The 25,805-nt window shown below is 27.9% G+C and overlaps 1 protein-coding gene across 2 annotated transcripts; it reads right to left on the reverse strand.

Annotated features, from left to right (window-relative positions):
• Positions 1-2,118: 2,118 nt before the first annotated feature.
• LOC107441286 (calcium and integrin-binding family member 2-like) lies at positions 2,119-22,201 on the reverse strand. 2 transcript variants are annotated; one of them, XM_016054495.3, is made up of 7 exons: positions 21,838-22,197; positions 18,847-18,881; positions 16,529-16,646; positions 12,668-12,815; positions 7,302-7,497; positions 5,001-5,069; positions 2,119-2,577 (listed from the first exon to the last, which is right to left on the reverse strand). In XM_016054495.3, the coding sequence occupies exons 1-6, from the start codon at positions 21,886-21,888 to the stop codon at positions 5,048-5,050; spliced, it is 570 nt and encodes a 189-aa protein (XP_015909981.1). In that variant the 5' UTR covers positions 21,889-22,197; the 3' UTR covers positions 2,119-2,577; positions 5,001-5,047. The 2 variants fall into 2 exon arrangements, with proteins under 2 accessions (XP_015909981.1, XP_071034582.1); XM_071178481.1 differs by lacking the exon at positions 5,001-5,069 and having other exon boundaries at positions 21,838-22,201.
• Positions 22,202-25,805: the final 3,604 nt, after the last annotated feature.

Below are 25,805 nucleotides of genomic sequence, written 5' to 3' on the forward strand. Positions count from 1 at the left end.
CGAAGCCTTGTAAAATAAAAAACCAGCATGAAACTTCAAAAATGAACGTTTTTCTTACGAGGGTCAAAAGGACCCCTTTTGTATGTTATATATATTAGTTTGACACCCGGTGGCAGAGCTGTAGCGCTTCGTGCTGTCGTGCCACAGGTCCCTGGTTCGATCCTCGGGTCAGGCAGGGTTGGCTAAGCCTTTCATCCCTTCAGTGGGTCGATAAATGAGTACCAAACATGCTTGGGAACTAAACACAGGGGGTTCCGAGTTCGGCTGACCACCTTACCAGAACATCTGCTCCTGCACCCCAGAGTCCAAGGTCAAGAAAACTGAAATTGGCACAGTAGGCCTTGGCCCTCTATGGGTTGTCGTGCTCCTGAGTTTAGTAGTATATATTAGTTTGCGTTACTCATCATGCGTTTTTATTGTTTATTATGATGAATCAACATAAACGTTTGAAATTTTGTTACAGTATACATAGAAACAATTTAAGGACTATATATATANAATCTCATCCCTATATATATATATATATATATATTAGCTTCGAAGATCACGTGTATCTTCTAATCTTCTAATACAGCATAAGAAATGGCTAAAAACAATCAAAATTACCTCCAATGACCCTTCTAGTGTTGATAAAGAGTAGTATGAATGTGCAGTAGCTTGCAGCTATTGTAATAACATGAAGTTGCATTAGCACAAACGGATCTGGAAGGTATGCAAAATCAAAGAAAAAGTGAAGTTAATTCAGTTATTTATCGATATATTCAAGACACTGCATAATTTCATCTTTAGAAAAGTTGTCTGAGGAAGATTTTATTTTCCAACAAAATTTATCTTCCCTTCATACATTAAAATCATCAAGCATCAGGATGTAGAGTAACAAAATTGCTTTGGTATTGTGGATAATTTATTCACTTGGGTCTGCCCAATTGAAAATTAATGTATAGGATAGTAAAGACAAAACAGCAAAAAGCTGCTACTACAAACGAAACTGGACAAGTTCATTTAAGTTAATGAGGTTAAGAAAAACTGCTCATTCCATGCAGAGGTTATAGTCTTATATGTAGCGATTAAAGCTACAAATTATTAAGTAATTAATAATTATTAAGTAAACTAGTAATTATTAAGCAAAAATTCAATTATGAATGGTGAAAACCATTTATAATTGAATTTTTGACTACATAGAATTGTATCTTAATATAAATTTTTTTTCAAAAAGAATTGCAGAATTAATTTATACTTTATTTTGAGTTTTTAGTGCTTAAAAATATTGTGAAATTTGTAGATCTGATTAGTTAAACTCTTAATTTAATTTAAGTAAGTAAAAAGTAAGATTCCTTCTTTATGACTTTTGTTAAATTATTCTTGCAATTTTAGAATCAGAGCTACATTTTTCAAACATAAGATCAATGAATTGCATCTAACAAAATATATTTTATTCCCAAAAATGTGGCATGTCATCCTAATAGAATATATCAAGTATTACAAGAAAAAAATAAAACTTTCAAAGTATCTAGATTGATGCCTACCCTTATTTGAGAGCTATAAAACAATAAAATCTAGTTTACCTAGAAAATTATTTATTTTTTTGTTCTATAAAAACACTGCAATTTCGGTCATGAGCTATGTTATAAAGAACGAAACACTGCATGATTTCATCAGTTGATTTTTAGATCAAATAACTGAAATTCTCATAACTTAAATTTTTTCTTAAAACAGTTCTTCTACAGAAATTAAATAGATCAAAAAGAAAATCTTTGTCTTAATTGCTAAAATACATATTACATGAAGTAAAAGCTTTGCTATGTCATAATTTAAACAAACAATAATAGCTAGCAAAAAATTGAATTAGTCGGAAAGTAAACTTAATTGAGTTTAGAAAAACTGAAATGTCTGATTTATATGCAAACAATGGTAGAAAGTAAAAAAAATAACGTAAAAAAAAGATAGCAAAAAAATATTGAATCTTCATAAACAATGAATGAAATTTAGCAATAACCGTAATGGAAATTTTGTGATTTAATCTATAAATAGGTTTTGCAACTAACCAGCTGGTAGCAAAGCTTCAAAATCTTGATACTTGATCTTGTTTCTACAATTAGTAGTAAATATATTGTCAAGCAAACATAAAAATATTTTATTTACACCATACAACATTAATAATGGAGGAGAAAATTAAACAAAGTGCAGAAAAACAGAAAATGTAAAACAAACATGGATAGAAAAATATAAATTGAGTTAAATGATCATTTTCTTTTTTGGATGCAGTTAATTTTTAAACAATTTTTTGTTTCTTCTATTTTCACACTTTTCCTTGATTTCTATTTTAAGTCTGCTTAACAAAATTGGACATCGTAATGGATATTTTGCGTAATATTTCAATAGCAAGTTTTAAACTTTCATCTCAGTTTCCATTTCTTCGAAAATACAGATTCTTCTAAACGTTAATCTTAATAAAAACATTTTCAGTTAATTCTTCATGCCTGCCAAGTGGAAGGATATAGTTAACTTTTAATCCTGGCATTAACTTGATTCTTTCAGAGCATTCTTTTCCATTCTAAAATAATTGGTTTTGATAATCTGCAAAAATAAAAAAATACAACTACAACAAAAATCATTTATCATTATCATTACGACTACTAAGAAAAGAACTAACATTTCTAAATAATCAATTGTAAAAGAGCAATAGTATATTCAATGATTAATGGCTAACAAATTTTTCAAATTTCCTGTTGACCCTTTTCTCTGAGAAAAATAAGTTTTATTTTATTTACATAGTAAAAACATGCACTAGTTAAAAAGACAGGACACAAAAAATTTACATAATTGCATTTCATCTAAATCTATGATAATATAATAAAGATATTGTCTGTCTGTCTATCTTATAACACTAGAATCTTTTTCTTCCGGTTTAGCTTATAAATCTCTTATAACTCAAATTTTTCTCCTTGAAATTCGGACAGTGCGTGAAAGGGGCCCCCGATCATAAAAATCGTTCAAAAATTAAACTTATATCGTTCGAAAAAGACACTGAAAAATGTAATTATTTTCATAGTTTGGTCCTGGTTACCATTTTCTTGCTATTGGTTGCCAGTAGCCGTCACCAACCACCTTATTTTCTATTAATAATACTCAAATTTTCAAATAGACAAAGACGTGTTGCACATATAAATAGGTAAAATTATTTTTACGTAACAATATAAAGTAATAATCAAAATAGGTAAAGTAATTAATTTAAGTTGTAGTACAGGCAGTGATTCTTAAAATAAAATGAGTTTGTAAATTAAATACTTACGGGTGGCAGCAAAAATATTAAGACGAATTCTAACTAGGCATAGCAGATCAAGACTGGATAGAAATTATACATAATAACATTATTTAATACGGTTTACAGAGACTTGAAAATTAGCTGCTATTATTTAAAGGCCTCATTAGGTCAGTTTTAACATATGCTTGTGAAACATGGAAACAGATGAAGAAATGCTGAGCATATTTGAGAGAAAGATATTACGGTGCATTTTTGGCGGAATTAATAAAAACGGTCAGTGGTTAAGAAGATCAAATTTAGAACTCTATCGATCATATAATGAACCAGACATCATAAGATTCATTAAGGTCCAAAAGATAAAATGGGCAGGCCACTTAGTAAGAATGGAAGAAGACCGTATCGTGAAAAAGATTTTTGATGCCCGGCCGACAGGAACACGTAGAAGGGGCAGGCCAAATCTCAGATGGCTAGATACCCTGGAGAAAGATTTATCTATATTAAAAATAAAGAATTGGAAGTCCATTGTCAAAAGAAGGACAGCTTGGAAAAAACTACTGGAGAAGACCAAGGCCCATCCTGGGCTGTCGAGCCAGTGAGGAAGGAAGGAAGGAAAATAATTTTAGAACTGAAAACCCTGTTTTCAGTTCTAAACCTATTTTTTGTTCTTAAATAAATTGTCGTTTAAATAGGAAGTACCTAACCGAAACCGGTTGATTTACAAAAAATTATTTTTTATGTATGTTACTTTAAATGACCGAAATCAGTCGACTGTCACCGATGAATTTCAACAATCACTTAGTTTCTAATTCTAATAAAACTTCTAATCTAATTTTTAGTTTCTAATAATATTTCTATATTTAAACGAAAAAAAGCTTAATTGAAACTCACATAAAAATATTTATAATTCCAATAAATTTTAAACAAAATCTAGTCAAAAAAAAAACTCGCTTCAATTTAAAAAATAAAAATGGTTTTAACAAGTTAAGTCTTAACTCTGTAATTGCATTTCAACTGGCAACAGATTGGCAGCTATGGTATTTTCTACTACAAGTTTAAAAATTCTAATACCTATCAGACAAATTGCTGAATGCTAATTTCTTATTCAAATTTTTATTTTGGCATGTATTTTTAAACATCAATACGAAAAATTTGACTGAATTTTTATAGATAGCGACTAAATAAAAGATTTGAAAAAAAAGTATGTTATTTTAATTGCTCAAACTTTCAACAGCTCTTTCATACTAACATATTGGGACCATAGTTGGGTCGCACTAACACACATATTTTGAGAAACAAAAAAATTCAGAAATAGCTACGTATATCTATGTATATATAACTTCAAATATTCTGTTTACAAAATATTTAGTTTAATTAGGGTTAAACTGTTGAGGCATTAAAGATTACATCCAATGAGCTAAAATCTCATAATTAGATCAAAAGTTAATTAGATATTCCTTGTTTTTGAATTTTACACACAGTAAACTTTTACATTTCATATGAACATAAATGGTAAAACAATATGTAAGTATCAAAAAATGTCCAAATGTTAAGATCATAAAATACCAAACTAAGATTTCTAAGATTTTCTTATTTTTCTAATTAATCGAAGAAGAAAAAATACTGATTTTGCAGTGCATTCTTCCTTTATAAAATCATATTTATATAACTAGACTAATTGAAATGAGCTAAATGTGCGCATTGACAGAAACTGAAAATAAAAATCAGTAGTCAGTACCTTATTAATAAATTCCTCCTCAGAAGTCTGATAAATTCATAATCTTCTCAAATTCTAATGTGAAAAGTTCTGCAAAAGACAAATAAATAATATATTTTAACTCAAAATAACTCATTAATTGTAAAATGATTAACATAGAACTAAACTCATTCACAGTAATTAAAAAGAGAGTTTCCTTTATCACAGATATTAAAGAAATCCAAAAAACTCGTTAATTTTAAGTATACATACGATGACTCCGCACTTTCACTCCTTAAGTGAAGCTTGGAATTAAGTATTAGACAAAATTAAATTTTTAAAATCATATCTATGTTAAAATATCCTAAAATTATATAAAGAGTAAATGGATTATACTTATTTAATAAAGCTTGAAATTTTACGTAGGAAATACGATAACAACTTATTAATATTGGTAAAAATATTTATAGGCTATACAAAATAACAATATCACGTTGAAATGCAAAGTTGTTACGATGATGAATTTTATCGAACAAATATTTTATACATAGAACATAGAGTAACAGAAAAGGGTCAGAAGATACTGGATAAAACGTGGGCAATATATTCAAATATGAGGAATCATATGTAAAATATTAGAAATGTTACTTTGGAGAAAAATGTCCTCCAAAAAGCAAATGAATGGGGATTCAATCGAGTGTGAATTATTCGGAGATTGAGTTGCTTCATGGTTTGCAAGCCGTAGACTGAATACCTTCAAAAGGTTAAATTCTGATTTGACAGAGTGAAGTTTTTTTTTAATTTTGAGCTTTCATTGCTGTTGCCATAGCGATGTAATAAACTCTTGACCATGTACTTTTATGTCTGAAATGGATACAGTTAGAGGTAATGACGTAGTGGCATATCGAGCTGCGGAATCACCAAATTTATTCCAACGTGACTTGGGACCTAGGAAAACAAAATACCAAACCCACTTTTATGATGATGAATTGAAAAATGTAGGATAAAATTTAAAACACGATGAACATCTGTTTGAAATGGTTCCATCTGGCCAAAAATGCTTATAGTGTCTGAGTTCTGGCAATATTCTCTAATAGGCCGTGATAAAATTAGCCGTAAGATTAGCAGTAAGGCTGAATGTTGTGGTGATTCAAAAAGGAAGAATGTTTGAACTTTTGAACGCATGTTATAAATGGATGAACATGAGAAAATCTAAAATCATCTTGACACATTAAGCTTATTGGAGTAAATCTAAAGGTAGCTGATGTCAGACAACATTCAAACTTTCCACGAATGAAGTGCGAAAGGAAGTAGGATGCTCAGTATCCAAGCGTTTTAAGTGGAAAGCAGAAACAGTGTCAAAAACTGTACACACATTGTCAAAACAATCCACTATGAACATCAAGTTATTTTGCAACAACGCAGAACTGCTTTATTCTCAAAACGTGTTTGAACCCGTTTGTTTGAACGTGTTGGACCCGTTTTCGCCATTGTTTTATGTGAGGCTGAAAAGATAACTTATGATCGAAAATTACTCCCAAAAATTGTGCTTACATCATGATGGGTAAGTCAGTGTTATTAATATGAATGGCATGATCATTATGCTGCAGACAATAATGTATACATGGACTTTTGGAAGGTAAAAGCGTGTGGCCATTCTCATCAGACCAATTTGGAGTTTTATTTACAGTAAGTTGTAGTTGACGCTCGATTACTTTCACGTCAGATCCTGAGCATTAGACGCTAAAATTATCAACGTTAAGTACATCAAAAACCTTAAGTGGTGGAATGTTTAGGACGAGATAAACATGAATTATGAAAAGTATGACACTTTGAACATTAACTTGTGGGACACCTTCAGATAAGATGAGGGTGTCGAAAAATATATACTGACCTGTAGACTTGAAATCATCTCTGACTCAAAGAGTTTCTGATAAGAAACAGGTATGTGAACACGGAGACCACAAATGAAGCCTTTAGAATGCAAAAGCGACATGTTTGATCATGCGCTTTCTCAATATTAAATCTTTTAAGTCAAAATGTAAACACTGAAGGAAAAATGTGCATCGGAATAATATTTTAAAATCATATTAACTGGATTTTGATTATTTACACCACTATTTCTCTTATTGACGTTCATAATAGTTCTCAAAATTTCCTTTTTTTTCATCTAAATAATTATTTATGGCTCATAATGTACATGTTTTAATGATAATTTGTCTTATTTAACTCTCTCTATAGATATTACAGAATATCCTCTCAATTAATTTTTGTTTGGATCCATTAAATTTATTTATCTATATAAAGAATTGATATTTAGTTTCAGATTTGACGAAACTTTACCCTAGAAAATCAGGAGCTTTTGAAATCACTGCTTCGAATTCCATGAAAGAAAGTTTTCCATCATCATCTAAATCCCCTTCATCTAAAACCTTTTCAACTACAATGGAAATGTCTTCATCGTTCAGTTCGCCTCTTGTGAGAGCTGTAACTGCTTGTTCGAGATCTTTTGTTCCTATAAACTGATCTCCATCGTAATCTATAAATAAAAATAACGTAATTAATAAATAAAATAATCGGTAAACATCCAATGCAATGGTTTGATACTTCCTTATTTCAGACTATTATTTTTTTATGACGATAAATCAGTTTAAAACCGGAGGATGTGTGGATACTGTTCACCCTATGCATTCTGTAATTTCTGTTTCCAAGAGTTGCATTTTAAACTCTTCCTTATTAGTAAATAATTTTTCCATTCTTGCATGTCTTTTGAGAATAATTAAAAGGAATTTTCTGCATTTTTTTCTCTCACAATAGGCGTTTAACCAATTACTGGGGCTTATAGAATGGCCTTAAGTGTATTTTTGTTTGATCTGTAAATCATATTATTTCTCGTTTCTAAGTTCAAGGCCTTACTTTTTCCTTCCCAATTCCTGTTTTTAATGTTTGGGAAAGTTTTGTCGTAATGTCGTAATAAGTACAAAAAATGCTTTGCATTCTACACTAACGATACACCAACTGTGAATAATAACCGATGGCGTCCCAAGGTGTGTATATCAATTAATCAATGACATGACGCTTTCACTGAGTTGTGATCAACACTAAAAGATCATTCGAGTTAGAATCATGAGCAACAAGTTAAAACATCAAGTGTTACCTGAAATCACCAAAATAAAAATTAAAAACTTCTTCAAAATGAAGTTTCACACGAGTAATTGAGAACTACTGGAACTAGAATTTTGTATATATTATTTTTGCAAGGAACATATAATTTTTGTGAATAACTATTATCTCCAATAAAACAAAATATAATTAAAAACGATTACACTCATTCATACTTGCAATAAGATGATCATATTGAGTATAAGATATTATATAGAGACTTATTTATAGATTTCATGAGCAAGGCGCTTCGGTAAAAATTACTAAGCAGTTTGGTGTTCCATAGAGCTAGAAACACGGTAAATTTAATTATATTCCGATAGTTTTGACCATACTTTTTTTCTTAGCGTAGGTCTTTTGCATAAAATAAACTATATCCGTATTAAATATTAGCAATAGTAACCCTATTTTATTTTCACTTTTACCCAAACCATTACCAATCGTTCCCTTACCATTGTTTTTACTTCTATAAAAATTACAGAGATTTTTTGGCATTCCCATAGAGCCAGGAATTCAGTAAATTTTACCGTAATTTAGAAGTTTTGTCTATAATTTTTTCTCAATGCTTTCTCCGTTACATCTAATTGATTATGTTATCATCTATATGTTACATTCTTCATTTCATTATTGTTTCTAATAAGGTACTGCTAGATATCTTTCTAATATAATTATTAAATTATTAATTCTTACAACACATGATTATTTTCCTTGTTTCTACAGTCATGTAAGCCAAAATTACATAAAGTACCAAAACGGGTTTTTGCATTTCTTACTTGTTCAAATGCATCTATTATTTTGGTAGGAGTAAAGGACCCAAAGTTTTAAGCGTACATGCTCAGCAGACAACGGGATTATAATTTCGAAAACAAGTTTCTCTGAGGTAAATAAAAGGTGTTCGATATGTAAGTATTAGAACATAAAATGATTGGAGTCATAGTGAGTCATAATAATTAAAAAAAATTAATTTTGCCTTTTGTCAGTAATAAGTAGTTGGTTATTGCTATATTTGCAAGTTATCGGTACAAATAGTACAAATACTGGGAATGTGCACACTTAAGCTAAGGAAAAGGTAAGGTGTGCACACTTAAGCTGTAGAAAACTACAGGAATACGGTGAAATTTATTATGTTTTTGGCTCCATGGAAGCACCAAAAGACACGGAGATTGTTACAGATGCTCTTCGGTAAAGATTTAGATAAATAAAAGATTAAACACTGTTTTAAAATGCGTTTTAAATTTACTTTTTGAGTTTTGCATTTTTGCTAAATTTGGGATAACAAGAACTATAATTTTGATAACCAGAATTGTCGGTAAATTGGCACCATATGAGATGGAAAAACTTCCAAATGAATCATTTGAAGGCTCTATGTTTTAGTTTAATTACCAGAATTATATTTCAAAGTAAAAATGCTTTTATCATGCAGTATGGTAATTTTACAAGATTTTTTTTTCTTAGTGTAGGAAGTGTTTCTCATAGATACTAAATGAAATACTACATTTAAAGAAAGTAGTATAAATTTAATCACGAAATGTTTTGTTAAAGGTCTTATCCTTGTATTGTAAAAGGTTTTATATTCCTTTCTCTATTCGAATTCTGGATTTTCCTTTGTAATCATATTTTCATTTTTAAAGAAATTATAGTCTTTACACCAAGTTTTAACTTGCCTATTTTAAAATTGAAAGCACAAATGATATCTCGAAACTGGAAAGTTTGTGTTTCATATCTCGTGATAAGATGAGAATAAGAAAATATTGATAGTAGATTTAGAAAATTCTATTTTTAAATTCTAAAATCATAGAGGATTTCGATTTGCTCTCAGGTGGCTTTTGGAAAAAATAAGTGTACCTTAAATATCCAATTTTGGTGTAATAGAGTGGAATCATTTTATTTATTTTTATTTGATGGAATATTTCATGGATTGCTTATCTTTGAAAACGTAAGTTTCTGTATTAAAAATCCATTAAATGATTATTAAGTAAGAAATAATTATTTACTGGAAATTTCGAGAGATGTTTAAAATTTTCATGATTTGTTACTTTTTTAATTTGATTGATGTTAATTAGGAAAATCTGTGCAAAATTTATTAATAGAACGAATTTTTCATTCAGTATTGGATTAAAAGTGAGTTTTATAAATATTCAGTGATTGATAATTACTTATTGATTTTTAATAATACCTGATTTCAGGAAGAAAATCATAGTTAATTACAAGAAAAATTTCTATTAATAAAACTTTCATATTTATTAGTGATAAAGTTTTAATTTAAATTTATGAAGTACAACAATTTAAAAAAAAAATTTTTGGAAATTTTTTTGACTGCATTTAATAAAATACAGTCAAATGATAGCTAATTCTTTGACTGTTTAAAAAAATTATCAGGCAATGTAAAACTTATGAACGTGACTGTAATTTTATTCCAGTAGCTTATGGATATTCACAGTTTCATGCTTGTTTCTAAAGTAACTTTAATCAATCTCATGTTTAAAAAATCTGGAATCAAATGAAGAAATATATAATCAAAAAGCTTTCATTTTATGAAGTGTTTAGTTTACTTTATATATATATATATATTCCTATTATAAAGATATTGAATGAAAAAGATTAACAACATTCTTAATATTATTTAACTAAACTATTTTTGTTATTCAGTATAACTTAAAAAAATATTTTAGCAAATTTTAATCAAATTTTCGTAATTTAGAAAAGTTACGCTGATACGCATTTTTCTTCTTTTCTTAGAATTAGCTTTTTTTGGTTAAGAAACGATTTTAAAAAAAACACAATTTTGTATTTCTATTGAAATTTTGCATTTATTGCGTAAACTAATGTATTTAGAAGTTTAGAGGAAAATAAGTGCTAATATTTTTTAAATAATATTATATTTTTGTTTCCATGGTATTTAGGGTTCTCGGATTAAAAAATAAATTACGTTAAATTAGATAGGGGCTAAAATAGATATTTACAAGGTCAGAACTGTGATGCCACAATTGGCATTACATATTCATTTCCTATCCTTTTAAATATCTCTTATAACTTAAGCTGATTTTTATTAATATAATTACTTTTCAAAATAAATCAAAGACTTAATCTTTTGAAACGAATATAAAATATTTATTCTACTCTTATAGATCAATGGAACGGATACTTTTTATTTCATTACTAATGCAGACTTATTAATTCACTGTCGCCTCTAATCGAAAACAAAAATCTATAAATAACTTTTTAATTTGGCTTTTGATTAGGCAGGTCGAGGGGGATTTGTCTCCCATGGCCTGTCCTTATTAATATTATTATGCAAAATTGATGCAACTCAAAGTCCTTTGGATAAAAATATTTATATTTTGTATCTCGAGCTCTGCAAAATATATTAAATAAAAGCTTTATATTAGTTACGATCCGGTTTTCATTTTCAAGTGTTATTTTCATCATCTTCTGTTCTCATTATTATCTTCAACTGTACACCATACCAATACAAACTCCTAGCCACCTGAATATCCATCACCACTTAAATTGGCACACTGAATCCTCCTTCTCCATAAGAACATTTTATGCCCAATTTAACTAGTTTACACCGTACCAGCAAATTATCAGTTTTAATATAAAACAGACGGAAAACATGCGAAACTAATATGTATTAAATATTTACAGTTTCCTTAAATATAGTATAATTATAGAGCTTTTTCCAATAATATGGAAAATACTAATTTGAATATAACATTCTTATACAAAAATAAAAATTTATATTATTAGCTTACCATACATTTTAAAAGCGTAAACTTGCTTGACATTACGTAGAGCCTGTTTCGACGAAAACATGAAATACGTCAAGCTAATATAGATAGAGTATTTACCCATACCCTATAATTATTAGTATAACTATATGGTATTTACCAATTATAAAGAAGAAAATAATATTTTAAATATGACAATCTAATTAAATAAATTTAAGTCGATATTAAACAGATTTCTCTGCTGATAAAAGATTTTAAAAGCGTAAATACCCCTAAGACGATACCCTAAAGACATTAGTATAGTTACATGAATTTAATACTAATAATGTTGAAAATAATATATTAAATATAAGATTCTAATTAAATAAATAAAAATCGAAAATTATTTATTACTAATAGCTTACAACATATTTTAAAAGCATAAAATTGCTTGACATTGCGTGGAGTCTGTTTAGCTGAAGAAAGAAAACATATAAAACTAATATCCATAAAATATTTACGGACATTCTAAAAACATTAGTATAATTATAGGTATTTTAGCAATAATGTAGAAAATAATATATTAAATGTAAAAGTCTAATACAATAAATAAAAATCTATACTATACATAATTACTAGCTAGCCATTAAAATGCATTTTAAACATGTAAACTTGCTTGACAGTGTAGGCAGCCTATTTCGACGAAGACATACAATATGTCAAAATAATATCTATAGAGTATTTACCGATATTCTAAAAACATAAGTATAGTAATAGAGATATAATCAATAAAAATATAATCAATAAAATCGATATTGTGCATAATTACTAGCTTACCATAGATTTTAAATGCGTAAACTTGCTTGACATTGCGTGGAGCCTGTTCGCTGAAGACAGAAAACATGTCTAAAAAATCATCAAACGTCAAATTTCCGCTTCCATCGTTTGAGAACACTTTACAAATCCTCTGTCTGAAAGGATTTTCCTGAAAACACAGGAAATGCAAAAGCATTTTGATGTTCTTAGTATCAGAATAATACAATTCTTTGTTCGGAATTTTCTTACATCTTGGAATTGCTGACATTTTGATTTTGCTTTAGGGAAGAATAAAGAAGGCCCTTAAAACACATTTTGACAATGCATATTTCAAATCGGAACGTTTTTAACAATAGGAAACATTGTTTTTTTTCGTTTTTTTCTCTAGTTATGCTGCAGAAAGAAATGCTGCAGCTATTTAAATAATTTAAATAGAAAAAGACTGAGGAATTGTATATAGGGATTGCGCATTTATAAAATGTTATTTAATATTTATAAATACGAAAAACAAAATTTAATAATTTTGAATAATTAAGAGTATTATGATAAAGTTGTAAGGAAAGAACATGCTAAATATTTATTTTAAATATTTTAATTCCATTTATCTACCTTTGTAACCAGAATCTGTTTAGAAAAATGCATTTTTCAAAAAAAAAGCATCTTTTTATATAAGGCAGAAAAATACCTACAATTTATCAATGTAGTTCCTGGCAACTTCTTCATTTTTTTCAGTAGATGTTACAATTTCTGAAAATAACTACATAGGTGTAAAAAAATCTAATAAGCTTAAATGTAGTTAATAAGAAATGAGCCGTATTTATTCATTGCCAAGTTGCATTTTTGAAGATTCAATGATTGAATTATTCCATTCCCTGCATTCTCAATTCAAAGGAATCAGAGAGACTGATTAGGCTGTTCCTTTCAGTATGAACTTTTTTCATAAACATACTTTAGAAGAATATTCTTAAGAAGTAGCGGTAAAAACAACCAATACTTGTAATTATAAATTCTGCATTTACCTCTAAAAATTACTCGATTATACATCTTTTCTTAATAATACATCTCGAGAGAACGTTTTAGCGGGTTTCAAGTTATATAAAGTATTTAACATAATAAATAATCTCATCATAAGATATGTGAAAAAAGCTATCAGCACCCTCTATTTTCTTTATCTAGACTATTTTTCAGGGATAATTTACTGTAAATTTTTATAGATTTGTAGAACCTACATTTACTTTAAATTAGTGCTGACGTTTCAGTAGCGAACTTTGATTTTTAATTCATTATTAATTTCAATGCTTAAAATTATTTTGTGTAAAGCAATTTGAAACGTGTACATAATAAGGAAAAGAACTTTATAAGCCTTAATACTCGGTTCATAATGTCCAAAAATTAAGGAATAATTTCTGTTGTGTCGATAGAGTAGGTCAAATAAAATTACACCAAGCAAATTTTTTTGTCTCTCATCGCTTATTTCATCTGAGTTTTCTTTTCATCGAAAAATTTTTAATATAAAACATCAATTATTCATTATCATGCATTCTTTTCCATTTCTAATTAAACAATATTTTAAAATTTTATTTAACACTTGAGAGTTTACATACATCGAAAGAAATAATGGTTGATATTTTCCTTCTTTGGTATTAAACTGATTCAAATTTTACTTGCTGCAAAAGTTTGAACACTTCTAAAGATACATCCTCATCTCCGGATGAAAATTATTCGATTTTTTACAGGTATAATAAAAAGTTTTCATTGAAGATTCCGAACAATAAAATTTATCAATAAACTATATTTCTTTATCTTTAATTTTTGAGTTACCTTTTGCTTGGAAAATAGTATTAAAACCATTACCTTTGTATGCTAATCATAAACTACAAAACATGCTATTCTAGATACGTGAAATGCAATAAAAAACTAAATTTTCATAAGCACGTTAGTCAAGAAAACTTCATGCCTTAAAATAAGCGATAGAATATTTGTTTGAATATATACTAGGAAACTTTATGTTTACAAGACATACCATTTATCTTCCAAAAAGAGTGTTGCAAGTTGTATATATATTGGATATATGCAAGTTGTAGAGATATTGGAACTTTAAGCGTAAAAAATCTAAACCAATATTCCTGTCAAATTTCATATTCATTACTACGTATAATATTTACTACTATTGTATAAAAAACTGTAACTTTTGTTACGTCTGTTGTTTCCTAATAAACGCGCTCTTTTTGAAACAAAAAACTAAATTTTTTTAACTTTATCTTTCATTATCTTTTAAAGAAAACATTTTTACACTAACCTAATTAAATAAATTTTTCATAAAAGTAAAAAAATAATAAATAAACAAGTATGTTCATTCTTATGTTGTCTAAAAAATTTCATTTAAATTGCTTCTTTTTTGATGGGAGGAGATGGTACGAAGGCTTTTGTATTACAGAATAGTTTATTTGTTGCAATTCATTTGCACACAGTGTTCTTGAAACTCATTAATTAAATAATTAATTTTGGTAGCATTTTACATTTTTAAATAAAATGGTTTGAATGTTATATTTTAACCTTTTGATGCAAAATTAAAATTAAACATATTTTTCTTATTTTTTTTCTTCTTTCTATTAAATTGAGTCAAAATAAGTGATAAATTTTATATTTTGTATTTTAAAAATTTATGGTTATGAAACATAGCACAAGACAATAGTGTTTTTTTCTACTTTAATGAAAGGTAAAATCATTCAAACGCAGCTCACTTCACCGAAATCTCGAAAATGTCGACATTCACGTAGTCGCTTTGGTGAATGTCCGAAATATTTGCTAAATACCCTTATTTCTGACATTCACCGGTGATTGTCAATAATCACATAGTCGCTTTGGTGAATGTCCGAAATATTTGCTAAATACCCTTATTTCTGACATTCACCGGTGAATGTCAATAATCACATAGTCGCTTTGGTGAATGTCCGAAATATTTGCTAAATACCCTTATTTCTGACATTCACCGGTGAATGTCAATAATCACATAGTCGCTTTGGTGAATGTCCGAAATATTTGCTAAATACCCTTATTTCTGACATTCACCGGTGAATGTCAATAATCACATAGTCGCTTTGGTGAATGTCCGAAATATTTATTACATTCGATTTGATATGAATTTATTCGTGGATATAATTACATTTATTCGATAATTTAATACTTACTGACGATAGATCAGAAGAAACATCAGTGTTTGGAGTATCGGGCCATACATTTACATTTGCCCGGTATACATTTGCTCGGTATACCCTACATTGATGTTTTTTATGGTTTAGTGCCACTGCCCGGTATACACTAAGTATCGGGAAAATACATACCGGGCAATGGCACTTGACCTTAAAAAAACATCAGTATAGGGTATACCGGGCAAATGCGTACCGGGCAGTGGTACTTAACCTTAAAAAAACATCAGACACAATTATCATCTTTTAACAGAAATAGTACTTGTTAATGTTTTATTTTTACTATTTAAATATTTGGAGAAAAAATGTCATATAAAAATTCATTAATTATATTAATAAGATGTCTTGAATTATTACCAAGTAATAAATGGTAAAAAAATAATAACAATAAATAAGTTATGAACTGTTAGTTGTATAATAAATCTTTTCAGCACCAAAAATCTGAACAATTTTTAATAAATACTCGATTGGTTCTATTTCGCTGATAAATATACTAAAATTACCGTTATTTTAATTGCGTAAGTAGTTAAACTTCAAACTTAAAATCGGTGGATAGCCTTATTATAATTTTCTTAAGAGCAAAAATCATTAATTACATCACTTAATTATACATTTTTTCAAGAACGTTTTAACACACTTATATTAGTTTTCGTTAATGATAAAAAGTAGTTACTTTTAGTTCAGGCATTTTTTCTACTTTTTCTAAGGGTACAGTTACTTCATGAGCTTCTTCACCAGTCATTACTTGAGGAACTCGCTGAGGGTCTAATTCTCTATACCTTTTGAAAACACTGCAGAAAATAATAAAAATTGAGAAAGAGAAAATGTTGGTAAATCTTTTGACAAATATAAAAATATTATATTCATATTTTTTTCATGAAAAAATACACTGTAAAGCATTTCAAATCAAATTACGTTATCAAGTACCCGCACTCTGGGTGCATCATCCGTAAAATCAATTTTCACCATTAAATATTATACAGTATTTTTACAGTGATATTTATTTAATTTTATTAATTCAATGATTTTATGAAAACTGCTACTGTAAAAATTACAATATAATTATTTTTTTGTTTCGTAACAAGTTCCAATAAACACGAATTCCACGGTAAAAATTGCTGACAGTCTGAGTGTCGGTCCTTTTATCTTCACAAATGTCAGTAATTTTTACATTTGATATTCAGTTAACTGAAAGTCGGTTGACTTCAAAAATTTTATATTAAAATCAATACGTAGACGAGAGCAAATGTCAACAAAATAGAGCCGTTTTGTATGCTTCTTCAGAATATTAAATCGGTGACGTCATTATCCATAAGTTAATTTTATTTCTTTTAAACTAATATGCAAAATTAAGGATAAATAACTAATTAATTCAATATGAGGTAACTAATAACTAATTAAAAAGTTTCAATACTAAGAAAACTGTTTCTTTGAAATGATGGTTTGATGAGGTTTACCATTTATTGATAAGAGGTTAACTATTATATTATGTATGAGGTTAACCATTATATTTTGAAGATGGATTGTTGATGTTAACCATGGCTAAAACTAGAATTATGTTGTTTTTTTTTAACAGAAGTGTATTTTCTCTACAGTACGGTACTTTCATCAAGATTTTTTTTCCAATTAAATTGTTTCAAGAAATTTCGAAAATAAATATTTGAATCTTTTGAAAGTGCAATAAATGTAATTTCAGAGTTACAATAAAAATATAGAAATTTTACTAAAAAATAAGTAAATGTAAATTGCAAGGAAATTTGTATGAATATATATTTAAGAAATATAACTGCATAAAATGTTCAAATGCATGAAAATTTTATGCACACAAATTTGAAATTCATGTTTACATATTTCCTTTTCAACTTTTCACTAGCTATAAAAATCATATTTTTCAAACCCTTAAACGCAAATGATTGTTGATAATGCTTTTTTAAAAATTTAATGTATAAGTAATGATGAATATGATTTGTAATAGAAAAAAATGCGAAATTTTAAAATTTTTACTATTTCTTTTAAATGAGATTTTACAATAATAAATTTTGAATGTTAAGATTACATTACACCAATAAAAGTCTGTTTTTCAAAAATCCACATTAACATAGAATTTCAATAAATATTTTTTTGCAGATTTAATTTATTATAATAAAATTAAAAACATTCAGGTAACGAGGTTTTGCAAATTGAAAATTCTAAAAGTGAAAATTAATATTGAATGAATTAAATACTGTTTTTATAAAGAAATTTTTTTTAAGTTGCATGATCATCAAATCATGCAGTTTTTTTAAATTAATGCATTCAGATCTAATAGTTTCAGGCAATGACAAATGCGCGAAGAGAAAAATTCTGGTAACAGAACCGTGCTGGATGATAATGACATTTCTAGAAAAAAAACATATTTCTGGTAATTAAAACCAAAATATTTAAAATATTAATTTAGTAATTTTTATGTTTATTTATTAATGGTTTACTTAAAACTCTAATTTACAAAATACAGGTATTGTTACCTCGCATTTAGTGAACGATACAAAACTGAGAAGTAAATTTAACCGAATTAATGGTATTTATACCGTCCTCTACCGGTATTATGGTATTACTAAGCTATTTAGCGTTCTCATGGAACAAGAAACATGGCAACTTTTACCATAATCTGACACATTTGATCTTAAATTTTTACTCAGAAAACAATTCAAATATCCTGAAAGTTAAAATTAGCATCTTTTCATTAAACGTCTCTTTTTGAAAACTTCAAAATCTTTTTAAAAATTGAAACGAATAATTTTTAAATATCAATAGCAGTTTTTTTATAATATATATATATATACGACGTAATTTTTAAGTATTAAGACAAAGCTTCAAAACAGAATACTTGGATCTAAAATATTTGAAGACGTGCGAAAAAAAAGTTTTTTCTTCATCTAGATAAGCATATATTTAAGCTTCTTTTTCCTCTAACTACGATGTATGAAATCGATAATAGGTGATTATACTTACGTTAATATTTCTTTTCGAGTGAAAAATGTGCAGTCCTAAAACATGAAACTTTGTTTCAGAATTATATTTAATTTCAGATAGTTTTTCAATTAAAATTTCTCATTTTCAAGTAAAAAACATTGTAATGAATATAATTACATTCTTTGTATCAGCCAAATTATTGAAGTAGAATCTTATATTTACAGATTTATAATTTTTATGAATGGACCATCTTATAATTTTTAAAACATATCTAATATTTTTATTGTTCTCCCTTTTTTCTTGTATTTTTGTGCTTTTAAGATTTAAAATTATACAATTACCAAAAATCACGAATTTTCATATTTAAATTTATTGAAATAGTCAAACTATATGGATTCTCAAATGAATAAATTAAGCAAAGACTATCTTATAATATATTCGTATTTGTCAAATTAATAAGCTGATTTTATGTGCTTATACCATTATAAATTTCAGAGAATGAGAGTATTATAATTATCAAAAGAGATATGATATTTTATACATTATAATATAATTTTCAGTTCAAAAATTCTTACAAATTACCGATATCACCAAAACTCCAAATTTTAAATTTCTTAAAAAATTTATTTGAATTTGTTTTTAAGTAAAAAATTAATCAACTGTACTTAATAAGAAAATGAAATATTTAGCTATTATGATTTATTTTATAAAATTTTTTAATCATGTTCAATGTGTGATACAATGTGCGATGCAAGTTCCATGTGTGAAACATTGAACAAGTTGCACCAAAATATATGAACTTTACTATAAAAATAATGTAAAAGAAGACAAATTATATATTTTTATTAGTAAATATTATTTTTCTTCAACATAGTTTGAGAACTGAAAAAAAACTGCACTGAAATTTGCTTTATTGCCTTTATCATTGAATTTTGTTTTATGCAAGGAGAAAAGTTTTAATCGTAAAAAAATGACTTGATAAACTTAATACTATTTTTATAAGTTTTATTTTATTTGATTTCCTATTAAATTCAATTTAAAAATATACTATTGTAGTTATTATGTTGGTTTACAATAATTCGACCAAAAAGTGAACCCTTCAACATACAGGTATGCATTGCAAATAATTAAAAAAACAGCATAAGAACTTACGATAACATTTAACCAATTTTTTGTATAACTCATATCTTATACTGATTTCTTCCAATTTTATAATTTGCTAAAAATTTATGTCCAAACTAACTTAAATAGAAAGAGTAAAATGAAAGCAGAAAATAGTTTCATGTAAAAATATTTAATAAAGTGCATACAAAAAATTTTTTTGAAGCTAACAGAATCTATTCAAAATTGCTTTTTATCTTTCACTATTTCTTTAAAATTTTCAAGGAAAGGAAAAGAGTTTTGAGTATTTTTAGTAAATTCTTTTAATTAAAGAATTTTAACTGAGCAATTTTATGCAGGGAAACAATTTGTATAATGCCTTTTAAAATAATACGAAAATTCTTTTGCTTGAGAAATATCAAAGTGTGATATCTGAATAAATAATTGAAGATTTTGAAATGGGGCATTTCCATCGTGAAAAAAATTTTAACACTTTTTTCTATAATCACTGATTTTTAAAAATTTATTGCCAAATGATGTTTTTACCGTAATTTATTAGAAAAGATTTGAAAAAGTAACATTTCTACATCGCCAGTTTTATGCGGTTTAATCAAATTTGAAAAAAAAAATATATATGCTTCTATTTTTTCTAGTGTAACGTCAAACAGATGAGCAAGAAAAAAATTCTATGAATACGCTATTTTTTAATCTTATAATATTTTAAAAGAAGTGAAATGTTTGGAAAACCACGTAACTTAAACTGTCTGCATAATTATTGAATATCTGCATCAATTGAGCTAACCATCCTCAATTTCTGATAAACTTGACTTGAAGTTTTTCTTCCCACGCAACTTTATCATGCATGCCTAAATTTTATCATCAGGCAGTCAACTTTATAAATGCTGATTACGTTTTTGACCGAAAATAATTAGCAAACTTAATTGTTGGTGATGACTGTATGTTAAAATCATTCCAGAAATGTGAGATCCATCTATAAAATTTGAGTATGAGATATACAAAAATATGGTTTTTCCAGACCTTTAAAGAGATGGGAGTGAAGACTTTGCTGTGCTTTTTTATTCAGCAGATATTTAAATACATATAATCAGCATATATAAAAAATAGTTTGCAATCCTGAATATTTTTTTCAAACACTACTCTGTAAATTATCCTTTGAAACATGCGCTTACGTATAACATTTTGAAGTAAGCCTTGTTTTCAGGTTCTTAGCAGTGTTTTTAAATAACAAGTTTATCAACGTATTTGTACTACTGAATTGTGAGGACAGTCATTAATAAAAATATTTTTCATACACATTTTAAAGTTATAAGACTTCAATATTTCGATATATAAACGTTTTTGAATAAAAAAAGTACTTATCTTTTTCTCAAAATAAATAAGCTTTGAAAAAATTACCTTCACTTTGCTGTCGGCATCAAAGTTTTAGAAATTTAGGGTCTAATGTTTACAAAAATGAATTTCAAAGGAGTTTCAAAAAAAAATAAATTTTGAAACTTCCTAATCATCTTATTTTTTACATCTTTTTTTTTCCTTTAAAGGAAATTTAAAAAATTATTTGAATCGATAAGTGTTTTCGGTGTGCGTTAAACAATTTTCGATATATTTAAAATGAGGAGAGTTTCAGAAAATGTATATTTAGGAGTATTTAGGTGATAAAGTAAATCTACAAAGAAAATAAAGCGCTTGTTATTAATGTCAAATATCATTGAGATGAGCTAATTAATGAATACTTAAACATTTTATTTAAATAATTAACCTAAGACAAATCCACTGAAAGTAATTTAATAATTTCCTGTAATACAAACAATAATGAAAGAATATTAAATGCTATATTCATTGATTCCTATACTTTAGATTAAATTGCCTACTTTTCTTATAGTAAATAACGAAAAAAATAAGACATCTTACTTGATAATCTTCCAGTTGTTCCTCTGTAAATGTTGCGACTTTATTTCCCATTAGGAAAATTGCAAGAAGAATCTGGAAAAATGGTCTGGTTGATTGTAATATATTCTTATAATTGCATGAATTGAGAAGATGAGAGGCCGAGAAACAGAAGGATTTTACGTCATGAAGTTGGTAATAATTCAGGATTACTTCTTAAGATGGTAGAGACAGTTAAGGGTGTTGTCCATTGCTTCGCATTTTTGGCGGGGCAGTTTAATTTGCACCACACCCTTAAGGATAAAAATAAACTCGCATCTCGGAATATATATATGCATTCCAATTCCAATTCTTATGGTTGGATTATTTTGAGTATATTTAAATTCCAGTACGTTCTTGTGAATAAATAGGTTATATGAGATATTTTCTGATAGAAGTGTACAAATTTCTTATTTAAACTAATCAATTTTGATATTAATTTGATCTGATTTTAGTTTTTTCTTTTAAGATTTGTTTGCATCAAAAGTTACACAATAAGTTTGCTTTTTTATCGACATTCATATTTATGATGATTGTTTTAAGAATATTAAAGTTTTAAGGCAGACTTGTGTAAAAATTAGCATCTGATAGAATTAACTAATAGAAGTGTTAACGCCGTGGTGGCTCAGGGGATAAAGCATTCTCCAAACAATGATGTAAACTAAGTTCGAATCCCAATGGTCACTGGTTGATATGAATTTTTCTTCCGTTTTCTTCCAAATTCTTGCACCGTCCACAGTGTTGACGTAAAAACATCCTCAGTGGCAGATGGATGAGTTAGAGTCCCCTTGCTGTCAGGTTAAGAATGGAATGCTATCGTGGTTTTCTTCGTCATGCAACGCTAATGCGGGTAAGATCCATAAAAAAATCCTCCATGAAGGCTAGTTTGTCAAAATGCTTGATTTCCTTGTGTCTTCTGGGTTGCGTTCAAAATTGCAAGGCTACGGAGGTGAAGATTGAAAAATGTAAACTCAGAATTAGACCGCTGTTCAACTCGTGTTATAGAAAAAGTTATAATGAGGGAGAAATGTATAAATTTAAGCTGTTAACTTTTTTAAAAATTTGCAATGATTTTTTTCTTCATTTTTTGTGTCAAAATCTAAACAAAATGTTGTTGTTTTTCATTACAATTCCCATTATCATTTCATTATTTATTTCATTTGTTTGATATTATATAAATATTTTCCTTAAATAATTGAATTTAATTTGAATTGGTTCGTGCGTATACTGTTTCCCATGCTTGAATAAAAATAATATGTAGAAAAATCATATTTCTTCCTTTTTTAGATATTCCAGTAGTTCTATTAGACATTTTATTTGTCTAAATAATATTTAAGAACAATGCTACTGAATTAGTGCAAGGATTACCAGAATAAGCAAAAAATTGTACACAAAAGAGAAAAAATTTCGTGTTTTTAAAAAACAATTAAATCTCTTTAAACAAAACAATAAACGGAAAATCAGGAATATATAATCAAGTTTATGTTGTCTATCCGGGCTAACAAAACTGTATTTTTTAAGTAAAATTGTGAATTTATAGTGACTTGTGTATTCATATAAATCAATCATCCAGTCAATCTATACAGTTTTGCATGTGTGCATGAAATCAATATATATATAATTTGTGGCTAAATATATAAAGATCTTATTCTCCTATTGAGAAATATTCTGCTATATGGTTAAGTACTTATTTTCCATGACAATGTCTAAACCTTACCTTTAAAAATTTAATTGGAAGTTACCATTTTTTAAAACGAATATAAATGCATTCTTTTATATTTTCTCCTACACCATTGACTTTTTTCTGCATAATTAAACAGAACACACCAAAAATTGGATTAGGACGCACACAAAAAACATAAAACGGAATATTACATACTGCTTCCGTGCAGACACAGTCATTCAAAATCATATCAAATATTTTTATAATCTTAAAATAATAAAGAAAATGCTTATTATTTGGTCCAAAAAAGTTCATGCCCCTAAGGGCTCATCATATAAAACTGGAAGTTACTAAAAGGAAATATTTATCAGATCTACATTTTCTGGAGATAAAATAGAAATGCTTTTACTATTTTATGAAGATAAATAGAGGGCTAGTATATTTGCTGAGAGCAACCTCATTTCATTACTTTCTGCAGACACTCTATAACCAGTTCCTTTTTCAATGATTCGATTTCAGTTCCGATTCTAGCGCTAACAACAGTGCATGTCTTTTGAAAAGACGAGACGCACTCGCCAATAAGAAATCTAGTCACGTCCAATCTTTCCAGGAGTTGCTGAAAATAGAAGAAAGAAATCAGGGAAGGTGGTAGGCGAAAATATCCTTCCTCCTAACACACAAATATTTTGTTGTGCAGCATGTAGGAGAGCTGCATCAAAAGGCACATTCTAAAGTGTCCTGTAGAGCGCCGTACATAAAGAGCATCATCCTTTCAAAAGCAAAGTCTAGTCTCCATATGTGTATAAAGAAGCGACAAAGAAAATGTCCAATAAAAGACTTTGGAATGTGTGGAGCAACCTGTCGTGAATAGTTGTAAAAAAAATAATAAATATTGAATACTAAATTTAATGTTCAGGAATATGAAGGGAAGTTGTAGGTCAAGTCCTTCTTCATTTATTTTGAAGTACAAAGTTTTCCGACGCATGTATTGTTTTTCTTGACATGAGTGATTGTAGTCTCTTCTACTTCCAATTCAGTACTAAGATGGAAGTGTACCGATTTTAATATAAGATTGAAATTACGTACATAAACATGGAAGTAAGGTTAACTCTATTTTATCATTTGGTGTTGGCCCAGTATTCAAATAAAGACTGTATATATAGTGCCTCAAAAGTTTGTAAACTAAAATTAACGCTGCACTACGCATTCAAGCCGAAATCTAAAATTATGTGTTGAAATACTAACAAAAGATGCTATGATTGAAATACCCCCAAAAAATACCCCCAAACAGTCGCTTCCGGGTTCGGAGACAGTCTTAAAATCTTCAATGAGAATTCAATTTTTTTGTTTCAATTTTGGATTTTCCTGAAAAATAGTATACTTACCAAAAAAGTATACATTCAAAAACCAGGTCAATCATTAAAGTTTAAATGTAAGTTCCAATGTGTTTAATAACACATTGGATCCAAGCTGTTTTGGATGGCGGCCACATCCTGTGCTGCAGGGCCCTCCGCGGGTCGTCGTCTACCGACCGATATTGGGATGCAAGAGCGCTAATGAGGAAATGACTTTTTACTTTCTTGTTTTGTTCCTGTGTTTTTGCTTTTTAACATGTCAATTCACCTCTGCCATTTGAAATAAATAAATAAATGTATTTAATATTAGAAAAACAGTCAGAAAATAGTAACAAACATAGTAAAACATATACATCAAACGTGTTCACAAAACAATTTCCGAAAAAAGAAACTGAATTTAATTTTTAGTGTGTTTAGAGGTTATTGCAAGAAATAGCGAGATCAAAAGTATCATATCATTTACAATAAAATAATGTTTAGTTATCAAAATGACATGTTATATCAAGCATTGAAAATGTACACATGAAATCTGAATTAACTTTCAAGAGGATTCCTAGTTTAAAGACTCCTTTCAGGATCTGAAGTTCTGAGAATTATAAAATTTTGCATTTATCTTGCAAAATTATATGATTTTGCATTTGCATTCCCCCTGCAAATGCTTTATTCGAATTCGCGAAAATGCTAAATATCTAGTTTAATCAGCTCCCTCTTATTATAAGGCTTAATGATAAAGAGCTTATCTCTTTCACCATCTGCATCTGTCCTAAATTCAACTCGAATTAAGTGTTATGGTAATTTAACTTCTCATTAGGTTTTAGCATTTCCAAAGATTACTCACCATTAAAGATATTCGTTAGTAAATATAATGCTCCTCAGATTATGCTTCATTTTGCTTTAAAAGGCCATTTCAAAATAACAATGCAGTTAATTGCAAT

Source organism: Parasteatoda tepidariorum, chromosome 3 (assembly GCF_043381705.1).
Source record: "Parasteatoda tepidariorum isolate YZ-2023 chromosome 3, CAS_Ptep_4.0, whole genome shotgun sequence".
Taxonomy (NCBI): Eukaryota; Metazoa; Arthropoda; class Arachnida; order Araneae; family Theridiidae; genus Parasteatoda; species Parasteatoda tepidariorum.

Bases quoted from the DNA above. Each gene is read 5' to 3' on its own strand.
- LOC107441286 (XM_071178481.1), bottom strand. From the start codon at position 21,888: ATGGGAAATAAAGTCGCAACATTTACAGAGGAACAACTGGAAGATTAT. The intron at 18,882-21,837 runs GTAAGATGTCTT...TTCATGTTTTAG, and splicing joins AACAACTGGAAGATTATCAA to GACTGCACATTTTTCACTCG. The intron at 7,498-12,667 runs GTAAGCTAGTAA...TTTTATTTATAG, and splicing joins TTACGCATTTAAAATCTATG to ATTACGATGGAGATCAGTTT.